This window comes from Pseudoliparis swirei, chromosome 24 (genome assembly GCF_029220125.1).
Source record: "Pseudoliparis swirei isolate HS2019 ecotype Mariana Trench chromosome 24, NWPU_hadal_v1, whole genome shotgun sequence".
NCBI classification, from domain to species: domain Eukaryota; kingdom Metazoa; phylum Chordata; class Actinopteri; order Perciformes; family Liparidae; genus Pseudoliparis; species Pseudoliparis swirei.
Window position 1 is genome coordinate 4,432,910 of NC_079411.1, and position 27,526 is coordinate 4,460,435.

A 27,526-nucleotide genomic window follows, 5' to 3' on the forward strand; every position below is an offset into this window, starting at 1 on the left:
ATTTGTCATACATGAATTCAATTTAAAAATATCCGTGCCAAAGAATACCGGGAATACACGCATAAAATGTATTAAACGTATACTTATTCATTAGGCAGCAGAAGGAAGGCAGTGTGATCTTAAATTATTGGATTATTGTCCATTTCTGTATAGGCCTACACACCATGTTATGTAGTAGCTGGTCACAACTGAGATTACTTCTTATCCTGTGGGAGAGTTTAATATTTAAAAAGTAATTTATAATGCAACATACTGAAATGTAATGCAATGTGTACATAGTTGTACGTAAAACCTTGATCTTCAAAGTGGCGAGCAAATAGAGCTAATAGGCCTATGTGGTGTAAAAAGTAAAATGTTTGCCTCTGAAATATAGGAGAGTAGAAGTATAGCAAAGATTTTGGTTTATTTAATGGACAGAAAAATTAAGACAATTATACAAAGTGGGAAGAACTAATATCAAATATCAGTTTGTTAAAAAGTGTCAGTTAAATCATAATCAGCTCAAAGTATTAAAGTATGTTTTATTAAAATTAGTTAAAGTAAATGCTAATGTGAACTTAGTTATAACTGAATGACTTGTTAGTCCGTTTCAAAGTTGGATAATATATCTAGTACAGAAATAATTCCCATTAAGATGTCCACATGATGGCACTGCAATAAAACGCCAAGGCGGCTGTGAGCAGTTACTCATTTAAAAGGAACAGTGAGATTTAGGGGGACGCAATAGAATACGTTAAAATGAATACTTCCACTTAGTCTATGCTTTATATGGCGACTTTGCTGTAGACTGTTGCCCCTTTAACATAAGTATACATTATAATCCTGTTCTGAATTTAAGTTTAAAATTGCCAGTTATTAAAGCAGAGTATTGATGAGTATCTCCTAGTTGGACTAACAGTCTAAAGGCCACTAGTTTGTCATCATGCACGAATGAGTGTCAGGGGTATTTAGTTGGTTGTCATCTGCTACACACTAGTTGGCATTACATTTTAGAACAGTCAACATTTGTTCCTTAGTTTCCCATGACCAATTTTACAGATTGACCAAAAGGATAACAGTCTTCTGCAAGACTTTAATATTGTTAGTAACCAACAGATGGTTGTTGCAGTTCACTTTCCACCTGATGGAAAGTCAAAGAAACTATAGTTGTTTGGAAAATGGACAACTGTATTTTATTGTGCTTTGACTGAATAACAATGTAGTCAGGTTATACTTGTTGGGAGCTTTGGATTCATCCCCAGTATAGAACCATCACAGAAGATGTGACTGTTGTAAACTAGTGCGCCGTGACAGTGACGACCATTAAACTGACGCAACTACATGGAATACAGCAGCCGTCATTTTATTTACTCAGCCAAGGCAAAATGTGACAGTTAACCTTCAGAGTGCAACGGAACTTGTGTTTAACTTTCATCAACTTAAAGCGTGCGATTGACACAATGTAAATTCTTAGCAGACGACAAATTACCACCAAGTAGACAGACTGGAATCTCAGACATGTGCACTTTATTGGGTTGTTGTGTACGCCAGAGGCTTGAAGCCCCAGGCACAATCATTCTCACACCCCATACAAGGTAGAAGCTTTGTCTTTTGCATAATGACAAACAAACTGGACCAAGTATTGTTAAGGCTGAAAGTACAAAAACAAAAGATTACATAATTTACATAAGCAATACTATGTCTGTTGGGCAGTGGGCCCAGCAGAGAAAAACCTTCATAGAGGCAAATAAGGTGGTGAACAAACACATCTGGAATGACCTACACACACACATGACAATGGACATCATGTTCCTCACACATTCACACCGCCTGGGACGCTCTGTACTTCCTGCAGAGTTTCTCCACATCAGGGGGCACGGTGCCATAGTGATGAGGGGAAAATGGGGAAGTGGCGTTGCGGGCTCAGCGCACACACCAGTGTGTTGGTGTAGGCATGTATGCAGAGCGAGTCGTTTGGAGTTTGTAGCAGTGTGTGTTTTGGGGATGGGAGGGGGGGGGACTGACAAGTCTGTTTAGAAGCACTTCCTGTGGACAATGCTGGGTCCGGACTCGTCGTACTCCTGCTTGCTGATCCACATCTGCTGGAAGGTGGACAGGGAGGCCAGGATGGAGCCACCGATCCACACAGAGTACTTCCTCTCTGGGGGAGCAATTATCTGGAGGGTGGGGGGAAATAAAAAGGTGTCAATTAAATGTCGGAGGAGACGAGCAAGAGCTCGAACGCTGAATTAACTCAATGTGTTCACAGAGTGGCCGTAGAAGTAAAGAGCCTTCTGGAACAGGGCATCGAGTTATACCTTGATCTTCATTGTGGTTGGTGCCAGGGAAGTGATTTCCTTCTGCATGCGGTCAGCGATGCCAGGGTACATGGTGGTACCACCGGACATCACAGTGTTGGCATACAGATCCTTACGGATGTCCACGTCGCACTTCATGATGCTGTTGAAGGTAGTTTCGTGGATACCGCAGGACTCCATACCTGCGAGCGGTTGTAAAGGGGAAAGTCAGTTTCTGTTCCACGTACTTGACGACGACCCTCTATGCTTCACAACAGCTGAACTCCCTCTGCATTTGAACCTACCGAGGAAAGAGGGCTGGAAGAGGGCCTCGGGGCAACGGAACCGCTCGTTGCCGATGGTGATGACCTGTCCGTCGGGCAGCTCGTAGCTCTTCTCCAGGGACGAAGAGGAGGCAGCGGTGCCCATTTCTTGCTCAAAGTCCAGTGCGACGTAGCACAGCTTCTCCTTGATGTCACGCACAATTTCACGCTCAGCTGCAAGACAAGAACAGACATTTTAGACTCAGTCACAGTTTGTTTCCCCCCCACCACAGTATTCAAAGTTTAGCTTGTTTTGAAGTCGCAGTTTGTGTACCAACCTGTGGTGGTGAAGCTGTAACCCCTCTCAGTCAGGATCTTCATGAGGTAGTCTGTGAGGTCTCTGCCAGCCAGGTCCAACCTGAGGATGGCGTGGGGCAGGGCATAGCCTTCATAGATGGGCACAGTGTGGGTCACACCGTCACCGGAGTCCATGACGATACCGGTGGTACGACCGGAGGCGTACAGGGACAGCACGGCCTGGATGGCCACATACATGGCGGGGGTGTTGAAGGTCTCGAACATGATCTGGAGGAGAGAGAGAGAAGACGAGAGATGAGCCAATGTAACCTGGGGTATGACGGTCTGGGTTAGCACAGCACACTGGCCTGTTTTGTTTAGAGTATAAACACCATATGAAACCCAGTCGTTATAATAACTTGTAGTTTAGTCGTGTTGACTGTGCAGCAACCTGCTCTACAGTCATCTGGTGCATCATGCAGACACCAGTGTAGTTAAGATGATTGTCATCTACAACAACAAAAAAAACTAATTGGAACACAGCAGTGACCATGCCGCAACAAAGTCAATCCTGATGCATCACAGTGCAGAGAGATAGAAACCTGAAGCTTCCGCAGAGATGAAAAGATCAGCACAGGATGAAAGAAACCTGAGATTGAAGGAGTAGGAGGAAACAGAAAGATTGAGCAGAAACGCCTGAGCGGACACGTATGTTCCTGCTGCGGGGCCCTGGAGGCGAGTCAGGAGGGCTTTTACTGCACATGTGGCGAAGGGTTGGAGGATCAGCATGTCAGCCCTCATTACCTGGGTCATCTTTTCCCTGTTGGCTTTGGGGTTCAGGGGAGCCTCTGTGAGCAGGACTGGGTGCTCCTCAGGGGCGACTCTCAGCTCATTGTAGAAGGTGTGATGCCAGATCTTCTCCATGTCATCCCAGTTGGTGACGATGCCGTGCTCAATGGGGTACTTCAGGGTCAGGATACCCCTTTTACTCTGGGCCTCGTCGCCAACGTAGCTGTCTTTCTGGCCCATACCAACCATCACACCCTAGTAAAGACAATGAAGGAAAAAAAAAAAGAGAAGTTAAAAATCAAGATGCAACACGACAGAAATTACACAAACTTTGTTAATTATAATTTATACAATGTGTGGAAGCTGTACCTGATGTCTGGGACGGCCAACAATGGAGGGGAAGACGGCACGTGGCGCATCGTCTCCTGCAAAGCCAGCTTTGCACATACCGGATCCATTGTCAACAACGAGGGCAGCGATTTCATCTTCCATTTTCTGGGCACAAAGAGAAGGGTGTGGGAGAGAGAGAGGGGGGGGGGAGGAGGGGGTGAGATAATGGTGAACACTGAAGCTCTGTGTGTGACAGTCAAGAGTTACATCTGGCCCACATTAACAGGGTTAAAGCCTCGTCGTTATGGAGACCGGACGCTGGATGTCGCAGTGGCGCAGGCCCCAGCCAAGGGAGACAAAAGGCTGATTCAACACACTCGGGCTGGCCATGGCCTTATAAGGCGAGAGAGAGACAACAGGCAGCCCGGCCCGTGTGACCACCACACACACACAGCAAGGCCACTCCCTTAGTCACAAAAGTCTTAATAGCGGCGTTTAAAATAAATAAATGTTAAAGGTGGTGAATTAACTTCCACCCATTCGGTCGTGACCACCATAATTAAGATTTTAAAAAATTCTAATGAACTGACAAAGCGTCAAAAATAACGTCATATTTCTGTGAGCGTCAAGTATTTTAAATTAAATTCCTTTGTATGCAATCTGTGTCAGTGTGTGAGACACGAGACCCAGACAGCGTATCGGAACCAGACATGTAATCGAGAAGGTCAAGCACTGTTCTTTCTTCTTTTTTTACATGCAGTCTGATTTAGTAAAAAGAAGTGATGACAGCGTGTCGAGTCTGGAATATGCCACACCATCCGAGAGATATTAACAGCATGCAGACACACACCGATACACAAGTAACCGTTAATGTGGACTTCCCCTTAAACTGTTGCAGTTACCAGAAACATTTAAAAACAACGAATGAGCGAATTTAAATTAGCTGTTGAAACTTGAGAAGAAAAAATAAACTCGTGTCAAACCTGCACGCGGAAATATCACACACCCACACACACACACATGCATGCATATGTCGAATAAACGCATTTAAAACAAAAAGCATACACCCACACTTCTTCGCCTCGCAGTTGCATCTTACCTGTTTTGAGGGAGGCGGGTTATCGGCTGTGACTGAGCGCTACACTCCGGGAGGGTTTAGTGTCTGAACCTGACTGCAATGGAGGACAACTCATTGCAGGGTTTTATGTGAGCCGGCGCTGCATGTCCTTTCCATAAAAGGAGAACTTTCCGCTCGGCGCCCTCTGATTGGTCCAGCCGCGTCCACTGGGTGTGGCGCATGCAGATAACGCTCGTGCGCTGTTGAGGAGACGGAGGAGACGAGCTTCATGGAAACTAACCTATGTTCTATTAAGTATCAATCTATTGGGTAATCTATATGTTCAATAAAACACATGTTATAAATGTCACCCATCATTATTTATGATGATGGGGGATGATGCACACGTGAGCAACACATGACACATGGCAGACTCTTTGAAACAAGTTGTAAAATGTTGTTTTTAATGTTATTGTCTGAGCTAATTATCACATTTTAAAAATGTTTTTCACTCCACCCCTGTTAAAAGTTTTAATCCCTGACATCATCCACATTGAGACGGAGGCCAACAATGCATTTGATTCATCTCTTCATGCTACTATCTTCTGTTTTTATCTCTGTGCATCGGATGAAAAGTGCAGAACGCAGACAAGAAGCCCCACGATTGATTTCATTGAAGTGGAGGGCGGCGAGGGAAAGAGACAGAGCTAGATTGCACTGAAGAATGCTAATGCACTTGCACATTCATGGCAGACACTCGTGGCTGGTAGTACCAGGACGTGGGGTGGTTCCACCCTCAGGGTCACTGACAGCACTGTCAACACCCTGATTAACGAGTCTACCCAGACATACCAGTCTTCCTCTCTCACTCACACACACACACACACACACACACACACACACACACACACACACATGCAGAGTGATAGTGATACATGTGGTCACGCTTAGCTGAGGTATGTTTACAGCAAACACTCAGGAGGCCTGAGATCCCTTATCTCTCATCACTTGTGCAGTTTCAGGGAGTGGAGTGTGCCAATCAACTGGTTGCCTCAATCAGGTGTAACAGACAGGTGTGTAATATCCAGAAACCTATTGTGGCGTCGAAATGAAAACAGTGAGGCCTATTGAGAAACTATTACTGAGGAATGTGACACATTTTGATATGTATCTATATACACACCTGCTCATGCACACACCCATATGCGCACGAGGCTTGTGCGTCTCCAACCTGAATTACTCATTCATATTCACTCTTATGAAAACACACTTGAACACTGCTATGCAAAGTTCACGTTATAAATCGACAAGAGACTTTAAGTGGGTGGGTATGGGTTGCGGTTTTAACTCAATAAGGGCACCGGACAAAGCCACATAAACTTATGGTAGGAATTCTCATTGGCTCTTTGTGTTCCTAATAAGGGTATATGATAGCCTGCTCGCCAAAGGAGACAGGAAGTAGGTTTTAGAGTGCTTCGCTTCTGCAGATGCACACAGGAAGTGACCGCACAGAACTTCAAACACACACAAATGCCCATTTGTCACCAGGTACGGAGCAGCTAAGAATAACATGGAAGGAAGAGGGGGGAGTGGACGATTTAATCAGGGAATTGGCATTATCCTTTTCTAGACCGACTTTAAACACGCACACACACACGCACACTCTCACACACCAAGTATAGACCCAGGGCAGGACAACCATCCCTTTAAGAGTTCCTTTGGATGACATCCATATAAGGAGATAATGGAGCTAGTCACATGGGGGGGGGAGAATGCACTGCTCAAGTCATGTGACCAGTCTGAGGAAATGAATGAATCTCCCTTTTTAAGGCTGTGCATGTATAGGGAGGAGTGTGGGTGAATGTGCATTCTGCTTTAGGATGGATTTATGTATCCTTCTCCAGCACCCAGAGATTAATATGTAGAAAGCGATTAATCCCCCCCCTCAAACTTTTTCGCTCTGTACTCACTGACTCCTCCTTGGCAGATATTTCTCAATCTTTCCTCTCATATCTTTCCAAAAGTCATTTCATAATTTAGAGCCGTGCGTGACTAATGCATGGATTACAACACACACACACACACACACTCACACACACACACACACACACACACATGGTAGACACTCCCTGCATTGCTCACTGGCACAGTCAGAGAAATTCACAGGCATGGCTCTTGGCTCTGACTAAGACCGTATATGGAAGAAGTTAGCAGGTAGCTTCTTCCACTTTCACCCATCCCCTATCTCTGTCTCTCTCTCTCTCTTTCCCTTTAACTCACATTCACTCATCTTTTATTTGCCACATTTCCTCCACCACCCCTCCCACCTCCCGAACCAATCACTCCCTTATTCCTTTCCCCATGACAGGGACAATTACATGAGTGCAATGCAGTTTAAATAGTTGTCCGTTACACTCCGCAACAGTCTTCCCCCGTCATTTATGGCATCACATTCCACCTCCGGTTCACAAGCAGTGAGTAGCAGTGTAGCTTGTGTGTGCGTGCGCGTGTGTGTGCGTGCGTGTGCATGTGTGCGTGTGTGTGTGCTCGAGTGAGACAGAGAGAGGGAGGAGGGATGTGAAATACTCTTTGAAATGTAATATTAGAAGATACAGATTTCTGTACAGAAATTCTCCCCCCAAAAAACTCCAACCTTACAAAGACAAGTGAACACATCTCACCAATTCTCGTCATTGAAGTTACGTGTACTGCTACTTAACATTGATTTAGGCCCAAATACACTTCAGACTGTGTTTAATATACATATATTATCTCTCGCTACCTTTCAGGTAAGCGGTTGGCTATTAATCATTTCCAGTTCAAGTAGAAGAGTTGAATCAGAAAACACTTTATTGCATGAAGTTGGTTGATATAAATTCCACTATAAGAAAGTAATACAAAATCCACATTTCAGCATTGTGAAAAAGGGGGTCTTCTACTGTGACAAGACCAATAATTGATTACATCACATGGGCAGGAAATCCTGTTTGCACTTCCTTCTTACTTTTTCCATGGACACGTGCCACGAGAAGGTTGATAAATTGTTTAACAATGTAATGTGTTTTATCTCTGGGACATTAACCAAAACCAGTCCAGGAGTGACACGTGTTTTGTCAACTTAATTGCATGCAGATGTGCACTGTGTGTATTCAACCTATTGGATTGTAATTTACTTTCAGAAGACTCAGATACACCAAGACTGTTTACAACTTTTTATGAAATTAAAAATACTAATAATTAAAGCTGCGAGAAGCGATGAATGGGTCCTCGCTCATCTAGGCCAGTCGGGGGCGCTGACGGGACGCCGGCCCACTCGGCCGAAAACGCAGACCGCCTGTCGGACATTTTACCGTTTGTCACGTAATGCTGATCATGGTCTAAAACTTGTCATTTAATTTTTTTAGTAGGTGTTACTATGACAAATTTGAATGTTTCTTCATGTAAATGTTTTCAGGTCTTGACTGGCATCATGCATGATTATTCTTTTGGAAGGATTGGATGAGCAATAGTCTATATAACATAACAAATCACAGAAAGTGGACGTTTATTGCAGTGCACATAACGTCAAGTAAAGTTCCCTGAAAAGTCAATATTCTCCTCCCCATTCGTCTTTAAGGCTTTAAGATAATCCTTGAGTTTTGTGGGAGAAATCCGTAAATGTATAACAGCAAAAAATGTCAGATTAAAGCAATTTTTATCGACCCAAATTTGATGTCTTTATCATATGTCTAGTTTCACCAAGCCTGACAAGCTTGCCAAATTTAGTGACTTTTGGGGTATGTTACGCACCCCGAATATGCACCCAAAGTGGAAAAATAAGGAGCGGAGTAATAATAAGAATCCTAACAATTTCAATAGGTTCCTCTGGGACTGACTTCTACAGTCACTCGGACCCTAATAATAATAATGTTTTTGTATTTCCAGAATTTTTTTAACCGTACCGTTTATCTGGATTATACATTAGACCACTGGTTGTCCTGGGGGAAGAGTAAGGAGGGTGCCAGAGGCCCAGTGCCACCTGATCCGGTCAGACGGGACAACACAGACTAATGGACCTGGCAAGCTAACAACACAGGAGAGGCCTGGATGGGAAAGTGGGCCATGTTCCTCTGCTTCAAATTCCACAAGAGGGGAAACCCGGTCAGAATGATGGAGAATGTCATGTAAATTTGACTTTAAAAAACTTGCAGACTAAATTAAATGAATGAAAACTTATTTTTTGTATATTTCCAAGCAAGAAAAAACATATTGTTTTATTAATAATTCATGCAAGAGTCAATTACAATTCAGTAAACTGTCCTTTGTAAGTAATAACCTCACGCAAAGCTCAGTATGTTTAAATAACTTTTTTTTATTGACAAAAGTAAAACATGTAATGCATTTATTCTTGCCCTCAGCAAGATTTAAGTTTATTAAAGAATGATATAAAACTCTGCGCCATAGACATTTAGACACACTCGGTTCTTCTTTACAGTACATCCTGCATCTCATCAGAGGACTAAGAAACAGAAATGGAACATGGAGCAAAAATCTAACAAAATAATATACACTTTTATACACATTTACACTCATTGTTTTTGGATTATTTTTTACAGTTTTTATGAACAAAAAAAGAACATTTGAGTCAAATACCAGTGTAAACTTTTCATTATATTCTTCTTTATGAGTGTCAAGCAGTCCAGCTCTTACCCAGGTCTACCAGCTCCATGCCTTCACAGTAGGACCGCGGCCTCGACACCCTCATCTGGTTTCACAGGGAAACAACACATAATGAAACCAGATATACAGATACATACATATATTTATGTTTCTCTCTCTCACACACACAGTCACACACACTCACTGTGGGTGTCCTGTGGGAGGCTAGTTGCTGCAGAAGTGGGAAGGGAGTCCACTGGATGGGTTCCACGGGCCAGCTACAGACAGAAAGGTCGCTGGCCTTACCCGAGTCCAGCACCCCGTCCCCCATGCTCATCACGCTCCCCCTCCAACCATACTGAGAGCTACGGGGGAAGACAGAGAGGCAGGGTCATTTACACAGACGTCCTTTATGTATATTATATGAGATATAAAATGTGGGCACATTTAAATGTATGTCTGAAAGTATTGTAAAACATGTGGGGAAACTATAAGCAGTAAAAGCTTACGATACAGATTAGCAGAGTACCGGAAATGTAGTTTTATTCATGGATGTTGGGTTTTAGTGATTTCTTCACTTTATTTGAACTTTTTTAAAAGGAATGAAACACGTATTAAGCCATCGCTTGGAGTACACGTAAAGCATCTTTCATCTTATTGTTTCGGTTTTACGACCCACAACTTTAATCTTCTGGCTTTCAGTTTGTCATCCTCAGCGGCGTCACTCCAAGACGCAGGCAGCGGTTTTCACAAAAAGCTCTGATAAACAACTGTTCACAACTTTCCCTCTAAGCCACAGGTAGTGAGCAACTAGCTGATGAACACGCAGGCATTTAGCAGCAAGAGAGACAAATATTTGTATCTGCTGCCCCCGACTGGCAGCTTTAAAAGTCAGGTTTTTTGTTTTCCTTTTAAAGCTGCAGCGTGTAAGATTTATTGACATCTAGTGGTGAGGTTGAAGGTTTCAACCCCCACCTTTTCCTTTCAAAGCTTTCCAAGAACAAAAAGTGGCCTTCGGGTAACCTAAAAATCCAAAATCCTCCTTCCTTTCTCAGCTGCTGAAGAGTGTATGTGTGTGTGTGTGTACCTGTGTGGGTAGATCGTGTTGATGCGAGCCCCATGACTGGGGCAGGTGGAGGCCAGCGACAGCGTGTCGTCGTGGTAACAGCAGGGTCGGTCGAGCGCCCGCAGGTGCAGTAACTCATCGGAGCGCGTGAAGGCGGGATTGTCTAGCGAGTCTTCTGATCCCGCCCATGAACGCAACCAGAACCGCCCTGACAGCTCATCAAAGTGGTTGAACCTGCGATAGCTGCACACACACACACACACACACAACAAACTATAATGTGAGGAGAAGTATTCATTGGATCTGCTTCAATTTGATCTGGCGTAAAAAAAAAAATGTATACATATTTAATTTAAAAAGAAAGTTTTGCCAGTTTAGAAAATCTCACTGGAGTAAAATGAGCAAAAATTAGTGACTGGCAGTGAACATTTAATTCACACATTTGCCACAGAGGGCTTTACATGGACCACATGCAACAACTTTTGTCCTTGGATCCTCGCTAAAGGAAAAACTCACCCCCAAAAAGAAACCTCAGGGGGAGTAAGCAATATCAGCAAAAGGATGAAAATGACGCGTCTCGAAGTCAAGGAGGATAAAACGCTTCTCTGTGATTTAGGTTCAGACAAAACGCGTCTCAACATAAACGCCTTGAGAGGCTGCAGTGTTTGCACTTATCAACTCATCAAGCTCCCACGGGGCTCTTAAGGAGACTTTTAAACACTTCAATTGGAAGATTATCCATTCAAAGAATATAATCCTCTCCTGGTCTAGCGCCTCACAGACTTCCCGTGATGGCAGTGAACGCATCACGGAGAGCGGATGACTGAAGTTTACAAAGGGGCTGACTGTGAGTCCTGACGGTGGACGTTTGGATTCAACCAGACTGACTCAACATTTCCCTCAGTTTCCACAGTGCAGTCTTTATCCTAAATATGTGGTTCAGCAGCCAGACTGTTACACCTAGTGGACGTCACTGTAACTACAACTACATCTCATATACGTCATATGTCACGTTCAAGGAATCGGTGCGGCATCTGTGAATTGTGTGTATTCATGTTTGTATCTGTGATTTTAATGAGCGAGCACAGGGCGCACTGTACCTGCTCCGAGTCTGATCCACTTTGGCCTGGATCAGAATGGCTCGGTAGCGTCGCACCGCCACAAGGGCCAAAACGCCAATCACCGTCACCATGATCAGCAAGATGGCGAGACACACGCCCGCGAGCCGCGCTCGAGTCATCCTCACGTCACACTTCTGACCCATGTACCAGAAGTCCTCTCCCACAAGGCATCTGAAAACACCAGACAAGAAGACGCTCGCAAATGCACAGAACCTTCCCGGGTGGATGGAGCGGTACAGACTCGGCGTCTGCATCAAGGCCTCCTCCGTCTGGTCTCACCGGCACACTGGGAGCTGGTCCGGGTGGTGAGTACAGATGCCGCGGTGGTGGCAGTAGTCAAAGTTGCAGACAGAAGAGCAGCTGTAGTTTGAGGTGGCAGGATTGAACACACACTTGTAGCCTGCGGGACACTGCAGCAACCAGTCGCACACGTCACCCTGCAGACCTGGGGGGAAGGGGAGTTGGAGGGAAGGTGTGGTTTTATTCTACATTTTGATTATTGCTAACAAATCCCGTTAAAAAACAACAACAACAACATTGTGTTAGTCGGTCTCAGTACTTCCCTATACCGTCTGTGGCACTCGCTCCTAAAACCATTACTGTACCCACTGAACATCTTTAAAAAAGATTTTTTTATTTTTATTTTTTTAAAGGACAAACATTTTTCCACAATCTGGTGTGCAGTTTAGTTTTTAGCAAATGCAACAAGCGGGAGTAAATAGAGCATTTGTTGAGCACATAGTTCAACTGGACTGTTTCACATTTAGTGCACTGCATTAGATTGTAAATAATCTACAGTGGTCGTGCTCATCACAATCATTTAATTGAGTGCTCATGTTTACATGCAGAGTTGGCCCTCTGCAAATAAGTATCCCTGTTGACCCAAATAATCTGCCAGCAACATGCAGCTGGAGTCATTGTGAAATTGGCGTCGTAAACTTGAAAAACCAAAAGCGAAAGCAAGCACAGTGAGACGATCACATACCACAGTAACGAGTTTAATATCCGTCCTCATAATCAGATTCCCGATAACTGGATTGGGAGTTTAACCGAGTCAATCTAACTGCATTACGATGTTCAGGCGACTCTGCCTGTAACTTCTTTAATTAGGTAAGCAGGTTAAGAATGGACATCTTGAGCAAGGGTCTGAAAAACATGAATGTCCGTTCCCTAAACGCCAGGCACTCTTTGCAGTTTGAAACTCGACACAGGTTGCCTTCTCGACGGTAAAGCTGCATAAAATATTCCCATAAATGTCACCGATTTGTGAGAAATGTGACCAAACAGAGGCAGATGGACTTCAAGCTATGCATTAGCAACGTTTTCTCTTGTTCTGGAGGAAGGAAGATGAGTCGACTTTCTAATCCTGGATAACAACAATGACCGATAGCCTCCGCCAGAATCTGAGATATCCTTAATTAAAGGAATCTGGATGGATTCTGAAACCAAATATCTCCTCTCCAGAAGACACATCCAGCTAAAATACACTCCACAAGCAGCAGTGTGCATCACCCATGGGCAACTCAACCTTGGCTTACCTCCCAGTGTGATGTTGGTGATCCTGGATGATCTGAAGCTCCTCCCCTCGCACAGAGCCCGAGCTAGTCCAGTCCGTTCCAACAGGGAGGCGTGTCCCGTCATGGCGAGCCACCGCAGAGCGCCGCTGGTTCTGAACTCCACCAGACTCTGCACCGCATGGCCACTAAAACAGCAGCACATTCACTTCCTGTCACTCTCCCCACACAACCCTCTGCAGCGGTTTGTAGCCTCTCACGTGTCCCACTGTGTTCCAGTCACAGAGCTAACTAAGCGTCTTATTTCACCCCATGCAAAACCCATAAAACAAATCCAGACCATTGATCTAGCAGCAAACAATGATTTGCATAGAAGAGGTATATTGGAGTAATGTCTCCCTCGGTTTGGTTTTCGGTTTCCCCCTCAGTTTAACACTGTTACTGTACTTTGGCTGTATTTGCACTGTTAGCGCTGTTAGCGCTGTTAGCATCGGCTCAGCCGTCACCATGTTGAGAGCCGTTGAGTCAATAGAATTAGCCGATGGACACAGTGGAGCATTAAGCGGCTAAAGAGCCAAATACTTCCCGCCTCAGGAGTTATAGGAGATCACACGAGAGCTAAAAGGGAGAAAGGACATCTGATCTACAGTTGTCACTTGACCAGAAATGAAGGATAACGTAGTATATATATTTTATAATATATTATTATATATTTTATTTTATATTTCACTTTGTATACTCCTATATCTTTCATCCCTGTTTTTTTTCTATTTTATTTTTTATTCTTGTGTGTTTAGTTTATTAGTGCTGCTACTGTGACGACAAATTTCACCAGGTCCTGTCTCTCATTGAACACGAAAAAAACAGTGTGTATGTTCTTTTCTAAGCAATCCTCAACTGTTGCACATTCTAATGTGTTTTTGGGAACTGAGAAACTGAATGTTGTTAATAAGTTCAAATACTTAGGCATTATGCTTGATTCCACACTCTCCTTTAGGAGCCATGTTAAAATGATGTCGAAAACCATAAACTTCCATATACATAATTTTAAACAAATAAGAAACTCTCTATCGACTAATGCCGCTTTGCTGTTTTTACACTCTATGATACTCTCACATGTGAGTTACTGCTTAACCAGTTGGTCTATGACAAGCTCAATAGTTATTAAACCGGTCGAACTACTCTATAAAAAAGCATTGAAAATACTGGATAAAAAACCATTTAAGTTTCATCATTGCTATATTTTAACCAAATACAAAATGTTAAGTTTTAATAATTTTAGAAAATTCACTTCGGCCTGTTTGATTTTCAAAATACTAAATGGCCTAGCGCCACCCCCCCTTAAAACCTTTATCAAACATTGATCTATTAACTCCACTCTGTCCACCAGAGCTGTCACAAACAGGGACTGTGAGGTCCCATTTAGAAAAACCCTGTTTGGGCAAAATGTGCTGTCCTTCAAAGGATGCATGATGTGGAACAGCCTACCTCCTTCTATAAGGGAAAGCCCCAGCCTGGTCACCTTCAAAGGCCACCTGAAGGCATGGCTCAGACTTCATCAGAGCATGTGCAGACTTCATCAGAGCATGTGCAGACCAGTTGGCAGGAGGGCTGTTGTTCCTGAGAGCTTCAAGATGTCCACCATTGTGCCTGTCCCCAAACACCAAACAGATCCAGACTACAGCTCAGCTCAACACTATTGTTCCCCACCAAGCTCAGGCCATGCACAGTCATCATCAAGTTTGCTGACGACACAACAGTGTTGGGGCTGATCACCGATCACTGGTACAGTGGTGCCAGGAGACATCTCCATTTCTTCAGTCAGGCCATCAGGCTGCTGAACAAGGATAACACTACACACCAGAACATATTCTTTATTACATTGTTTATATATATATATATTATATATATATTGTATGTATATATATATATATATATATAGTCTACTTTTCTTTTTTTTTTTTTGTGTGTATATTTGTATTGCTTATTCTTTTCTTCTTCTTTTTCTGCTACTTTGCATTTGAACCAGTTTTTTTTCCAACCGATTATTCTTGTATAAAAATAAAGACAGAAAACTTGAAACTTGAAACTTGAAAAAATCAGCCCTGTGACCATTAGAGTTAATCCGCACGGTATCCAAATGTCTTGCATGCACCTTTTTATTAATCTTTTTTTCTTCTTTTGTATTACTGTACTGTCATGTGTGAAGTGATGTGTGCTTTCCATTTCACTCTGCTTGCATTCTTAAATTACATCAACCTGCCAAGGGACTACAGATGGAAACTAGCCTCCCGGCTATAATCTGGCATATTTACATGTACATTGTACTGTCAATCAATATGCACTGTCCCTTATTCTCTAAATAAATAAATAAAATAAATAAATAATAAAGTATATATCTATCTATCTATCTTCCATGTCTGCTGGACGTGTCAATAAGCAACCGTTTGCCAATAACAGCGTGTCAGTGTGTAAAGATGTCCACGCTGTGTCTAAAACCTGGGATTTGACGTAATTGGTAATAGATGAGAGGCACAAAATGAGGCTAAATGCAGTTTAGCTCCGGTCTAAATGTGCTCGATAAGACCTCACCTGCTCCAGACTCCCAGCAGCCGGCTGAACCCTGGGGCTCTCTGAAGGTACGGCTCCACCTGAAAGAGACATGGAGGGAGGACTTTGTAGCAGCCACTAAGTCAAACTAAAGCTGTTGTGTAATCACATGATTTGTTGGCGCTTTTCTGCATGCCACTGTGTGTGTGTGTGTGTGTGTGAGTGTGTGTGTACAAGGTCTCTCACCCAGGCAGCGGTGTCTTCCTCCAAACCAGAAGTAAAAGCCGATCTGGACTCTTCCACAACGATCTGCAGCAGCAGCTCGATCGACTCCACTGGACACAAACAGGGGAAATGAATCCATTAGGTCTGGACGGTAAAAAAAAATCCATTATTCAAAATCACACACAAATGTGTACATTACCTCTGATGACTGAAGGTTGGTCTGGCATGATGTAGAACGTGGGTGTCTGACTAGTGGTGGAGCTCAAAACCGAAGGTGTGAAACTCGTCTCCTGGCTGGGATGCGAGGTGGTCCACGACGGGGCTCCGGCCGTGCGAGTGCGTGTGGTCGTGCCGCTCGGTAACTTTTGCCGAGACTCGTCCTCCCTCTCTCCGTCCTCTCCCTCTCCACCTCCACGTCCATCATCAGATATCGCAGTTGTGAGTGAGAGCGGAGGCGTCGGTTCAGTGGTGATGTCGTTGCCGGGCTGTGTGAGCGTGACTGGGACGTTAGTAGGAGGGGTCAAAGGCGGCTGGTTTTGTGTACCAGGTGTGCGCGAAGATGTCGCTTGGCTTGTTTGTGAGGGCGCGGCCGTGGGTTCGTGGCCGATGAGCGGCGGCGTGTGTGCAGCGGATTCAGTGGTGGAGGAGGGAAAAGAAAGTGGTGGGCGAGTTAGACGTGAGCGAGAGGGCGATGCAGTGTGTGTTTGAAGTGTGTGTGAAGGCGTCGATGAGCGTGCGGCCGTACTGGCCGACAACGGTGGAACGGGAGTCGATGAGTTTGTGGGCGAGCTGTTATTTAAGAGTGTGTGAGTGGGACGCGGCGTGTGTGTTCCCGTGGTTGTGGTAGCCGACGTCTGGACTACGTCTCCCGACGTCAGCGGTGCAGAAGAAGAAGAAGAATCTGTGAAACTCAAAGTCCCGTTGTGAACTTCGGCGAGGCCCCGCGAGGACGACGTGGCGTTGGCCGCGTGCGTCTCGTCTTCGCCCGCCCGTGTGAACGTGGAGGGCGTGTCGGGAGGCGGCGAGCTCTCCCCGCCCTGTGTGCTTCTTGGCGTTTGTGTGACTCGGTGTGGAGGAAGTGAAAGTGTGACGAATCTCAAGCTCGTCGGAAAACTCAAACGCAGCAGTTTGACCGGTGACCTCTGACCCAGTCGATTCCGACGAGTCGGCTCCGCTCGCGTTTGGACGGAACGAGGCGGCCTCCGCGGCACCGACGGTGGTTCCCGGCTCCGCGATGCGGGCGGCGGATGACTGAGTGCCGCTGGAGGCCTGAGAGGACGATGGCGACGGCGCAGTGGGTTCAATACGAGTGTGCGAGTCCCCCTGCTGAGGCTCAGTGGGGGATCCTAGAGGATCAGAGGTGACGGCGGAGCTCAGATCAGAGTTAAGCCCGTCTGTGCTTCGCTGGCTCCTCCGGGAATGAGGGCGCTCCCCTCTAGACGCCTCACTAATGGCTCCAACCCGCGGGATCGGGGCGGTATCACTCTCCCAGGTTGTCCCGGAAGGTGAAGAAGATTTGAGGGGTGGGACTCTGGCGCTGGAGCGAGTTTGTGTGTTTGTAGATAGCTTAGATGTCTGGGTGGCTGTGGATGTGCCAAACGAGGAGTTGGAGCTAATGGCCGTCGCAGCAATCCGGGTTTGAGGGCCCTCGTTGTCGGATTCTTTCTCCGTGTTCGCTGTGTTCGCTGTGTGAAACAGCGAGTCTGTGGGCTGAAAATAGGGGCGGGCTCTCTCTCTGGTAGATATTTTTCCATCCCCGAGGTGAGCAGCTCCAGATGTATCCGCTCCATTGTTTGGTTCTTCCTCAGGAAGAGGGAGAGTTTCCCTATCGGCTCTCCCAGCCACAGTGAGTCCCTGCAGGGTTGAAGTGGGGCGGAGCGGCCCCTGGTCCGGAGAGGAGGGACTAGACGCAGACCGAGGCCCAGGGCTGCCCTCCAGACCTTCAAAGAGGCGACCTCTGCCCCCGTCTGTCCCTCTCACCACGTCTTGACCAACAGGAGCGCCGCTCGTAAAGCTGGTTCCTGTCTGAGTCCGACGCAGGAGGTCCGAATGTGGGTTGGTGGGGTCCTCCGAGGAATTCCTCTCATCTTCCTGGACTGCACGACCAGGAACAAACACCCCAAAAAAAACAGAGGGGGAGAGGGTGAGGAGCAAAATCACCACAACGTGACATATCTGTCTCTCACAACACAGATACAAAACTTTCCGATGGACTCTCTCTGAACAATACTTTCCCAAAGTTTCACATTGTACATCTAAAGTAACCATAATACTATTTTTTTTGGGACGACTAAATAAGCATTTCTAAAACCAAATGTTATTTCCACAATAGGATCAGACTCTTATGATCAGGGTGCAGGAAAGTGGGCCTTCCTGACACGATACATGAAACTAGTTCATTGGGTAATGGTTTCTCACCAGAATAGGACAGCTGCATTCCATTTGAGGAGCGGCCTGCTCCTGTCCAAGTGAAGGTGGCTTTGTCTCCATCACAGTGGGCGAGCAGAGCCGACCCCCCGCTCTCCAGGACCTCCCGATTGTCCTCGTTCAAAACACAGCGCACTGTTACGCTTGAACCAACGTCCAACCGCACAAACTTTAACAGTACCGCCCGACCCGGAGGAACACCTATCGTCCAGGTGCAAACTGAGACCGCCGGGGTTCTGTCAGACCGGTGGTGCATGGGCTCGGGCGTGATGTTGGTGTCAGTAGAAAGTCCAGGGAAAGTGAGAGTGATGTGACCAGCTGGCTGCTGGTCCAGGCTGACATCTCCACCACAGTGGTGGTGCAGCGAGGCCAATGTTTTATCTGAGGAACAAGAGGGAACAGAAGATGCTGGGAAATAAAGGAGGGGCTCACTGCTGACTGGAAACTGATTTACAAATAATAAAAGTATGATGGGCAGTTCAACCAAAGATAATAAAAGATCATTCTCATCCTCACAACTTTTTTGAGGGCATGAACAAGTTAAAGACATAACAAACTTACATGTTTGGGGAAACAGATCACAGATGTTCTCTCCTTGTTTCTTACCTCTTGAATAATCTAATGATCCCTATGAAGCGAGTTATACCTCAAATATCAAACTTTACATAAAACAAACAACCTATTGACAGAAGAGCAACACTGTTGTGATTACATGTAAAAAAGGAGCTGAAAAGGAAAGTTTCAGCCAAGAATATATACAAAGTTCAGTGATATTAAAGAGGATTAGATTAGAGCAGTTTACAGTCGATGTCCTTACCTGTTGTGATCATAAAAAGCAACAGGCAGGCGTGGAGCTGCATTTCCAATCCTGAGACATTTCAGTGTCGCAGACCTTATTAATCCCGAATCCATAAACAGATCGTGCAGATGTCCAGTATTCGTGCGTAATGGCGAGGACGAGCGAAGCGCGCACAGCGAAAAAAAAATAACTTTCCCTGCGAGCAGAGAGCACACAAGACGGGAGGAGAGGCGTCAGAAACGTTCCTCCTCCATCACTTCCTTCTCACGGAAAGCGCCGTGCTGCCAGTGGGCACAGCGGCGCGCAGTCACCGAAATGAGTTGCACGTGTGCCGGACGGCGTGTCCTTGTAATGTGGGACTGACGGAGGGGTTTAACGTGCGGCCCCGGGGCGGTTTCAGTGGGCTAGTTCGGTTCAATCAAAACGCCATTTCCACACAAGATGAGAGGAAGGAATCCAGTGGTCCGCGGCGGGAGCTGCTTTTTACACACACGCGTAAACGCAACACAGGAAACCTTTACCGCAGGAGGCACGGAGACATGACAGGGCGGGGGCAGTTTATTAGTGCTTTTACATTGACGCCCCACTGGGTGTCAGACAGGGGGAGCTGCAAACCAGTACCCGGCAGCAGGATGGGCCCCGGTATCACTCATCAAACATGAAGATAAATAATAGAGCTGGAGACTAGTATTTAGTCATTGGGGCAGAGTGACACCAAAACAAGCTGAAGAACTTACAAATTAAAGGCAGGGTTGGTAATCTTCTCATAAAGATTTTTTTGTGTTGGAAATCTTATTACATATAAAAACATATCTGGTATTTGTGGCTGTACTATGACTGCAGTAAGCGCTTCACTGAATGGACAGGCTACCTGATAAGAGACAAAGTCCCGCCCTTTCCTGTTGACCCCCATGGACCTTGGTTCGGAAAGGAGATGTATGGTAGTCAATGCCAAGACACAAGTCATTAGTATGTGCTGTTTAAACCGTGCCATGAACTATACATGTACATGTACTTATAAAAGTAAAATGTTTGCCCATGTTTGCATGTTCGTGGGTTCCTTCCGGGTTCTCCGGCCTCCTTCAACAGTCCAAAGACATGCAGCTCAGGTTAATTGGAGTCTAATTCGCCTGTAGGTGGGAATGTGAGCGTGAATGGAGGCCTGTCTACATATGAGCCATGTAATGACCTGGCGATCTGTCCAGGGTGAACCCTGCATTCGCCCAATGTCAGCTGGGTCAATGTCAACACCCCGCGCAACCCTAAATAGAATAAGCAGTTTGGGTGATGGCGTGGACATTTGCATTTTGTTGTCAAACTGTTTAAAAAATAATAATATATGACTGTGACATTTTTGTTATTAGAACGACACACCCAATGGTTGCATCATTGACATCTCTCTCCGGAGCTACGACGTGTGTTTCTTATTAGGATGTAACATTAGTCACAACAACAACAAGTTTATTTTGCTTCCCGGCTGATAAAAAGAGTCGCTGTGAAAGACACATCAGGTCTGAGTTATTTTACTCGGACCTGAAAACCTCAGAGATCAATTATCTGGTGATGTGGTTTCTGTAGATCAGGGGTGCTCACACTTTTTCAGCATGCGAGCTACTTATTATGTGACCAAGTCAAGGCGATCGACCGACGGGGGGTGCTAGTGAGTCGCGCGCGAGCCGAGAAGGATTGTTGACGGGGGCGGGGCGTGCGAGTGAGAGTCGCGCGCGAGCCGAGAAGGATTGTTGACGGGGGGTGCTAGTGACTTTTTTTTTGCTCCGTCCCAATGCGCGCAAACCGGTGTCGGAGCTCTGCAGCGCACGAGACGGCGGGCAGAGGACTGTTAACGCGACACGTATAGACAGAAATGACATGCTGCTGCTGTAATGTGGCGCTATAGAGAAAGTGACAGGGGGGCGGGCCAAAAAATGTTTATGTCATGCGATCTACCATACAACGCCGCGATTGACTGGCAGGTCGCCGCGATCGACCGGTCGATCGCGATCGACGTATTGAGCACCCCTGCTGTAGATGGCATTGTCCTGGCATCCAACACCACTGTAAAGAATCTCAGCGTTATCTTTGTTGAGATATGTACTCAGATGTATATGTATATGTAATGTGATACTGTACTGTGGTATGTATATATGGTTACACCACAGGGTGGCGCTAGGGCTCAGGCTATAAAGGCTAATGTGTCACATGTTATTTGTTCAGTTGAAGTAGCTCTGACCGTGAGACTGATGTGTCTGAAGCTTGCTAAATAAATACGCCGACAACGGCTAAAGATAAATCCATCATTTATTCTTTCCTCCGAATGCAACGGTAGCTGCTGCAACAGTGCTCCACAACTCAACAGGTTATGGGCCCAGGAGTCGTTCGGAAGAAAAGTTTAACAGTTAGAAAGTCGCAGCGAACCGCGTGCTAACGGGCAGCTAGCTAAGAAGAAGAGCAAGCTCGCATGATGGAACAACGAGGAGGAGCAGGTTGCCTCGACCGACATTCGACGGAGACGAAACCAAGTATGAGATTTGGGAAACCAAAACGCTGGGATATCTCCATTTGAATGGACTAAAGGACACTATTCTGAGAGAACCGACGTCAGAACAAGAGCGAGCAGCAGATGCAGGTAAAAATGCTGACGCACGCAGAGCTAATTTTACTGTTGGACGACAAAAGCCTCTCGTTAGTAATGAGGATGCGCCCGATGATGGAAGAAAAGCTCTGAAAATATTGAGAGAGTATTATGCAGGAAGGGAAAGCCCTGTATAATCAACTTGTACACCACGTTGACATCGCTTCAGAAGGCAAGCCATGAGAGTATAATGGACTATATCATCAGAGCAGAAACCGCCATCACAGCGCTGAGGAACGAGGTGAAACGTTAGGAGACGGATTGCTAGTGGCTATGGTTTTAAAAGGACTGCCTGAGAGTTTTAAGCCATTTGCAATACATGTGGCGCATACGGACGATAACATCACGTTTGCAGAATTCAAGACTAAACTACGAAGTTTTGAAGAAGCGGAGAAGTTCAACGTAGCTGAGTCGAGCGACAGTGTGATGAAGACTCAAGGGAAGAGTGGAAGGCGTCCCGCCAAAACGGTCGCCCGTGACTGGAACAAAGAAGACAAAGAAATGTCATGTTTCAAGTGTGGCATCAAAGGCCACAGAGCGAGAGTGTCGACAGAAAACATGGTGTAGTTGTTGCAAAAGCGACACACACAAAGATGCCACGTGTAGGCGTAAGGACAAACAAGATGGTGTGAGTAAAGTCTCAGAAGATGCCGACGAGGACTACGCGCTCACGGTGAGAGACGGAGGAACCAGAACCCAGCGGCAGCCGGCGTGCAGTATCCAGGAGAAGGGTCTGATGGTGGACACAGGAGCTACCTCTCATGTCATCACTGACATAACCTGGTTCAAAAGTTTCGACAGCGCGTTCAAGCAAGAAACGCACATTGTCGAGCTGGCAGACGGCACCCGATGCAGCGGAATTGCTCAGCGGAGGGGGAATGCTGAGGTTTCCCTCATCGACAGCAACGGACAGCGACGAAAGGCGACGCTGAGAGATGCTTTGTTTGTACCGTCATATCCCCAGAGCATCTTCTCGGTGAAGGCAGCTACCACGAGTGGAGCTACGATTGTCTTCAAAGAAGATAAAGATGTCCTGATAACCAGAGGCGGTACCAGGTTTAACATTCATGTGTATGGAAAGCTGTATTATTTGCATACTGAATGTGAATCTAATGATAAGTGTAATGCCTGTCACGACATACAGACATGGCATGAAATATTAGGCCATTGTAACTATGACGATGTTGCGAAGTTGCAAAATGTTGTTGTAGGTATGCAGATCAAAGGTAAAACGGGTAGGCCCGAACAAGAGTGTGAGGTGTGTATTCAGGGAAAGTTTGCCCAAACCAGAAATAGGGACCCTGATACCAGAGCAAAGGCTCCCTTACAGATGGTACACACAGACCTTGCAGGTCCTGTATCCACTGAGTCAGTGAAGGTTACAAATATGTGCAATCATTTACTGATGATTACTCAAGCGCAGTGTTTGTTTATTTTCTAAAGAAGAAAAGTGACACAACACAGGCTACGGAAAAGTTCCTAGCAGATGTATCCCTTATGGGAAGGTGAGGTGCATCAGATCCGACAACGGAACAGAGTTTACATGCAGTGATTTCCAAGCAGTGTTGAGGAAAAATAATATCAGACATGAAACGTCAGCTCCTTATTCCCCACACCAGAACGGAACAGCAGAGAGGGGTTGGCGTACTCTTTTGAGATGGGTAGGTGCATGATAGCTGAAAGTGCATTAAACAAGCAGCTATGGCCCTCGCTGTACAAACAGCAGCAATGGTACGGAACAGATGTTTTAACAAACGTACAGGGCAGACTCCTTATGAGCTGCTAACCGACAAAAAGCCCAATGTATCCAAAATGCAAACATTTGCGTCTGTATGTTACACATACAAACAGAGCAAAGGGAAGCTTGATTCCAGATGTGAGAAGGGCATTTTGTAGGTCACGACAAGAACAGCCCAGCGTATTTGGTGTATCATCCAGATACAAACAAAGTACAAAAACACAGACTAGTAAAGTTTGTGAGGCAGTCAACTGTGGAAAAACAAACACAGACAGGTGAGCCAGATCCAAGCGATAGCTATGATGACACTGTGAGACCCAGGACTACTGAAACCACGCAGGGGTGAGTAGGAAAACCGAAAATAGTGATAGTCCAGGTACAGAAACGAGGTCTAGTGACCATAATCAAACGCAACAGAGTGTGACAAGTGGCGAACCAGAGAGTAAAAGGTATCCATCTAGAGAAAGAAGGAAGCCGAGTCATTTAGATGAGTTCATAACTGAAAACGGTGTCAGTGATGCGCTTCATATCACAGTAGACTACTGCTGTAGAGCGGTGTGTGGCATTCCACAGACATTTGGGGAGGCAATGGGGTCAGCTAACTCAAAACAATGGACAAAAGCCATGGATGAGGAAATCCAGTCCTTAAACGAAAACAAGACCTTTACCCCGACATCACTGCCAATAGGCAAGGAGACAGTGGGGGGTAGATGGGTTTACGCCATCAAGACTGATGCAGATGGGAGAGACAAATACAAAGCAAGGTTTGTGGCCAAGGGTTACAGACAGAGAAAGGAATAGACTATGAGGAGACGTTTTCACCCACGGCAGACATGACGAGTGTAAGGGTGGTGCTACAAAAAGCTGCACAGGAGAATTTACTCCTACACCAAATGGACGTGAAAACTGCGTACTTGCACGCTCCCATAGATTATGAGATCTACATCAATCCACCAGAGGGTTATGAAGAAAAAGAGGGTATAGTTTATAAGCTAGAGAAATCCCTTTACGGTCTTAAACAGTCCGGCCGAAATTGGAATAGGGTTTTGCACAATTGCCTTACTGAGGATGGATTCACACAAAACCCAGCCGACCACTGTGTTTATGCCAAAGAGTCAAAAGAAGGAAAGGTGATCATAATCATATGGGTCGATGACTTGATCATTGCAGCAAGCAATGAAGAGAAACTGAAGAGGTTTGCAAGTGCTCTTTTTGGAGAGTGATATGTGTATGACAGAGGTTCACATTCATTCTGTTTTTGTGTGTTTCTTTTGCTTGAAGTATAGCAACCTGAGTTCAAGTGGGGGTGTTGAGATATGTACTCAGATGTATATGTATATGTAATGTGATACTGTACTGTGGTATGTATATATGGTTACACCACAGGGTGGCGCTAGGGCTCAGGCTATAAAGGCTAATGTGTCACATGTTATTTGTTCAGTTGAAGTAGCTCTGACCGTGAGACTGATGTGTCTGAAGCTTGCTAAATAAATACGCCGACAACGGCTAAAGATAAATCCATCATTTATTCTTTCCTCCGAATGCAACGGTAGCTGCTGCAACAGTGCTCCACAACTCAACAATCTTTGATCGGGAAGTTTGCCAAACATAAACACAAGCTTATCTTATTTGTCCATAAATAGAATAAAATTAAAATAATGTGGTTACTTGTAGTTAACATTCGCAGTATTTTTTATTTCAATCACTTCAATATAAATGTCTCTGGCTTTATTATAAAACAGCTAAAGAAAGAAGAGAGAGAGAGAGAGAGGACATGCAACAAAGTGATCAGAGGCCGATTTAACAAGGAGCCAACATTTATTAATATCCTACATGATTTTGTATTTTATATTATTAAGAATAGTTAACAACGCACCTCTAACATTTATTTTTATGATTCACTCAGTTTGTTGCCCTTTTTTTAAATGTCTATTTTTATTATGTTTTAAACACAACACAGTTGTAAGGGCGACCAGTCGGCACAATGCCGTTTAGTCTCCTTTAGCCGCGTGATCCCAACCATCTTTTTGAAATCCTTCTAAATTCATAAGTGAGGCGTATTTTATATCTTATGACAAATGTTGAAATTTCCTCAGGTCTGATCCACATGTTAACGTTGTTCTTTATTTCTGTGTTCCGTGCAGAGTATATAGAAGATATCAAGTCTGGAGAGGAGAAGTTTGAGTCCTTGGCTTCTCAGTTCAGCGACTGCAGCTCCGCTAAGAACGGTGGAGACCTGGGATTTTTGGAAAAGGTACAAATAAACAAACGCACACGTGACCACGCACCAGAATGTGCTCACGCCAGTGCAAATGAAAGATATTAATTATGAACAAATGGGCAAAGACTCACACAATTTATATTAGGATAAAGTTATTAACTTTTGGAAAGTCATGGACTTAAACTGCAACATGACATAGACGGAGTCGTCCTACTCGGTGTTTCTAGTTAGTTTTATTAATTTCTGTCACTGCTGCTCTTATTTCCATTGACTGTCACTTGTTTCTGATTAAAAAGACATTTAATTAGCCACAACATGCAATCAGCTGGCAGTGAAACGTTGTGTTCTTAAAAAAGACATAATTGTGTGTAATCATTGAAGGTGGAAGTAAACGCCGGTCTTTATGGACAGGTCACAGCTGATCATGTACAACCTGTTCATGTGTGCATTTGTCTTGTGGACACAAGATGTGTGACTTCAACGTAACGCGTGTGTTTATGTTTCAGGTCAGATGCAGAAGCCTTTTGAAGACGCCTCCTTTGCTCTCAAAGTGGGAGACATGAGCGGTCCTGTTTTTACGGAGTCTGGGGTCCACATCATCCTACGTACTGGTTGACAGGAAGAAGCCACACACACAACACTTTCCTCTCGTGTCCTCACACACACACACACACACACACACTTACAGCCTGACCCGATTCATTTTAATGACCCACACCCCCAATAAACAAAGCTTCTGGGCTGAATCGCATTAGTTTAATGGGATCATTTTGTGCTGAGATTATTTTGTTCCATCGGACGTGTTTGGTGCACGTCTTCAAAAGGACCATTTACTGAATGCTTTCCTGTAATCTTTCCATTTCTACCGTATGTGTGCCGAGACAGATCCTCAATCTGGTTTTGGAAAATGGAATCATTAGATATTTAAAATACTTAGACATGCAATACTTTGCAGGACAGTGTGCACAGGTGGAGGTAAATGATATAATTCTATTGCTGGTAATTATTTAAAAAAATGTGTTGATCAAGTTTGTCGGAACAAATCTAAAGGTTTTTAGGAAGGTGTATTTTTTTCAGCGATGAGGTTTGTCCTGTTTTATTGTTTGTTCAATAATCACTGTCATTATCTGTATTGTCAGGAAGGAATAAAAGCTCAAATTCAGTCCTCGTTTGACACTTGACCGTCTCACCAGCTCCTGAGACGTTCTCCTCACCTCCTCACCTCCTCAGACCTGCAGAGGTAAGAACAATGGGCTTTTTTGATTTCAGAGGGAAAGTTGAATGTTTAACAGGTCAAAAAACATTTGTGGCATTTATTCTTTTATTTTGAAATTTATTTCCTCTGTTGCTTTTGACAGATGAGGTTTTTTTTCCGTAATCAACTCAAATACCCTAAAAATATTGCGGCTTTATTCGTCATATGACACTTTTTAATGTTGTTTTGCACATTGCAGTGGTGTTGGCCATTTAAAAATGTGCATTAGTATTAGACTCTGATAAAGAGCTGTGACTGCATCACCGTCGCTTTGAATTGGAAGGATCACCAAGTCTGGATGTGCAGTTCAAAGCTTAATAACTTAATA

General features: G+C 44.9%; 2 protein-coding genes across 4 annotated transcripts; both read right to left on the reverse strand.

The window, feature by feature from the left end:
* Positions 1–1,484: 1,484 nt before the first annotated feature.
* actb1 (actin, beta 1) lies at positions 1,485–5,138 on the reverse strand. Of its 2 annotated transcripts, XM_056410291.1 has the most exons (7): positions 5,055–5,138; positions 3,995–4,120; positions 3,641–3,880; positions 2,878–3,124; positions 2,582–2,773; positions 2,298–2,479; positions 1,485–2,156 (listed from the first exon to the last, which is right to left on the reverse strand). In XM_056410291.1, the coding sequence occupies exons 2-7, from the start codon at positions 4,115–4,117 to the stop codon at positions 2,013–2,015; spliced, it is 1,128 nt and encodes a 375-aa protein (XP_056266266.1). In that variant the 5' UTR covers positions 4,118–4,120; positions 5,055–5,138; the 3' UTR covers positions 1,485–2,012. The 2 variants fall into 2 exon arrangements, with proteins under 2 accessions (XP_056266266.1, XP_056266267.1); XM_056410292.1 differs by lacking the exons at positions 3,641–3,880; positions 3,995–4,120; positions 5,055–5,138 and adding an exon at positions 3,439–3,610.
* A 4,205-nt stretch (positions 5,139–9,343) lies between these two features.
* Positions 9,344–19,776, reverse strand: si:ch211-14k19.8 (uncharacterized). Of its 2 annotated transcripts, XM_056410002.1 has the most exons (9): positions 16,326–17,462; positions 16,148–16,236; positions 15,944–16,002; positions 13,376–13,539; positions 12,117–12,282; positions 11,817–12,008; positions 10,738–10,959; positions 9,856–10,015; positions 9,344–9,756 (listed from the first exon to the last, which is right to left on the reverse strand). In XM_056410002.1, exons 1-9 carry the CDS (start codon positions 16,351–16,353, stop codon positions 9,682–9,684), a joined length of 1,155 nt encoding a protein of 384 aa, XP_056265977.1. In that variant the 5' UTR covers positions 16,354–17,462; the 3' UTR covers positions 9,344–9,681. The 2 variants fall into 2 exon arrangements, 1 of the variants encoding a protein (XP_056265977.1); XR_008830989.1 differs by lacking the exons at positions 9,344–9,756; positions 9,856–10,015; positions 10,738–10,959; ... (2 more) ...; positions 13,376–13,539; positions 15,944–16,002 and adding exons at positions 18,545–18,934; positions 19,371–19,776 and having other exon boundaries at positions 16,326–18,222.
* Between the last annotated feature and the right edge of the window lie 7,750 nt (positions 19,777–27,526).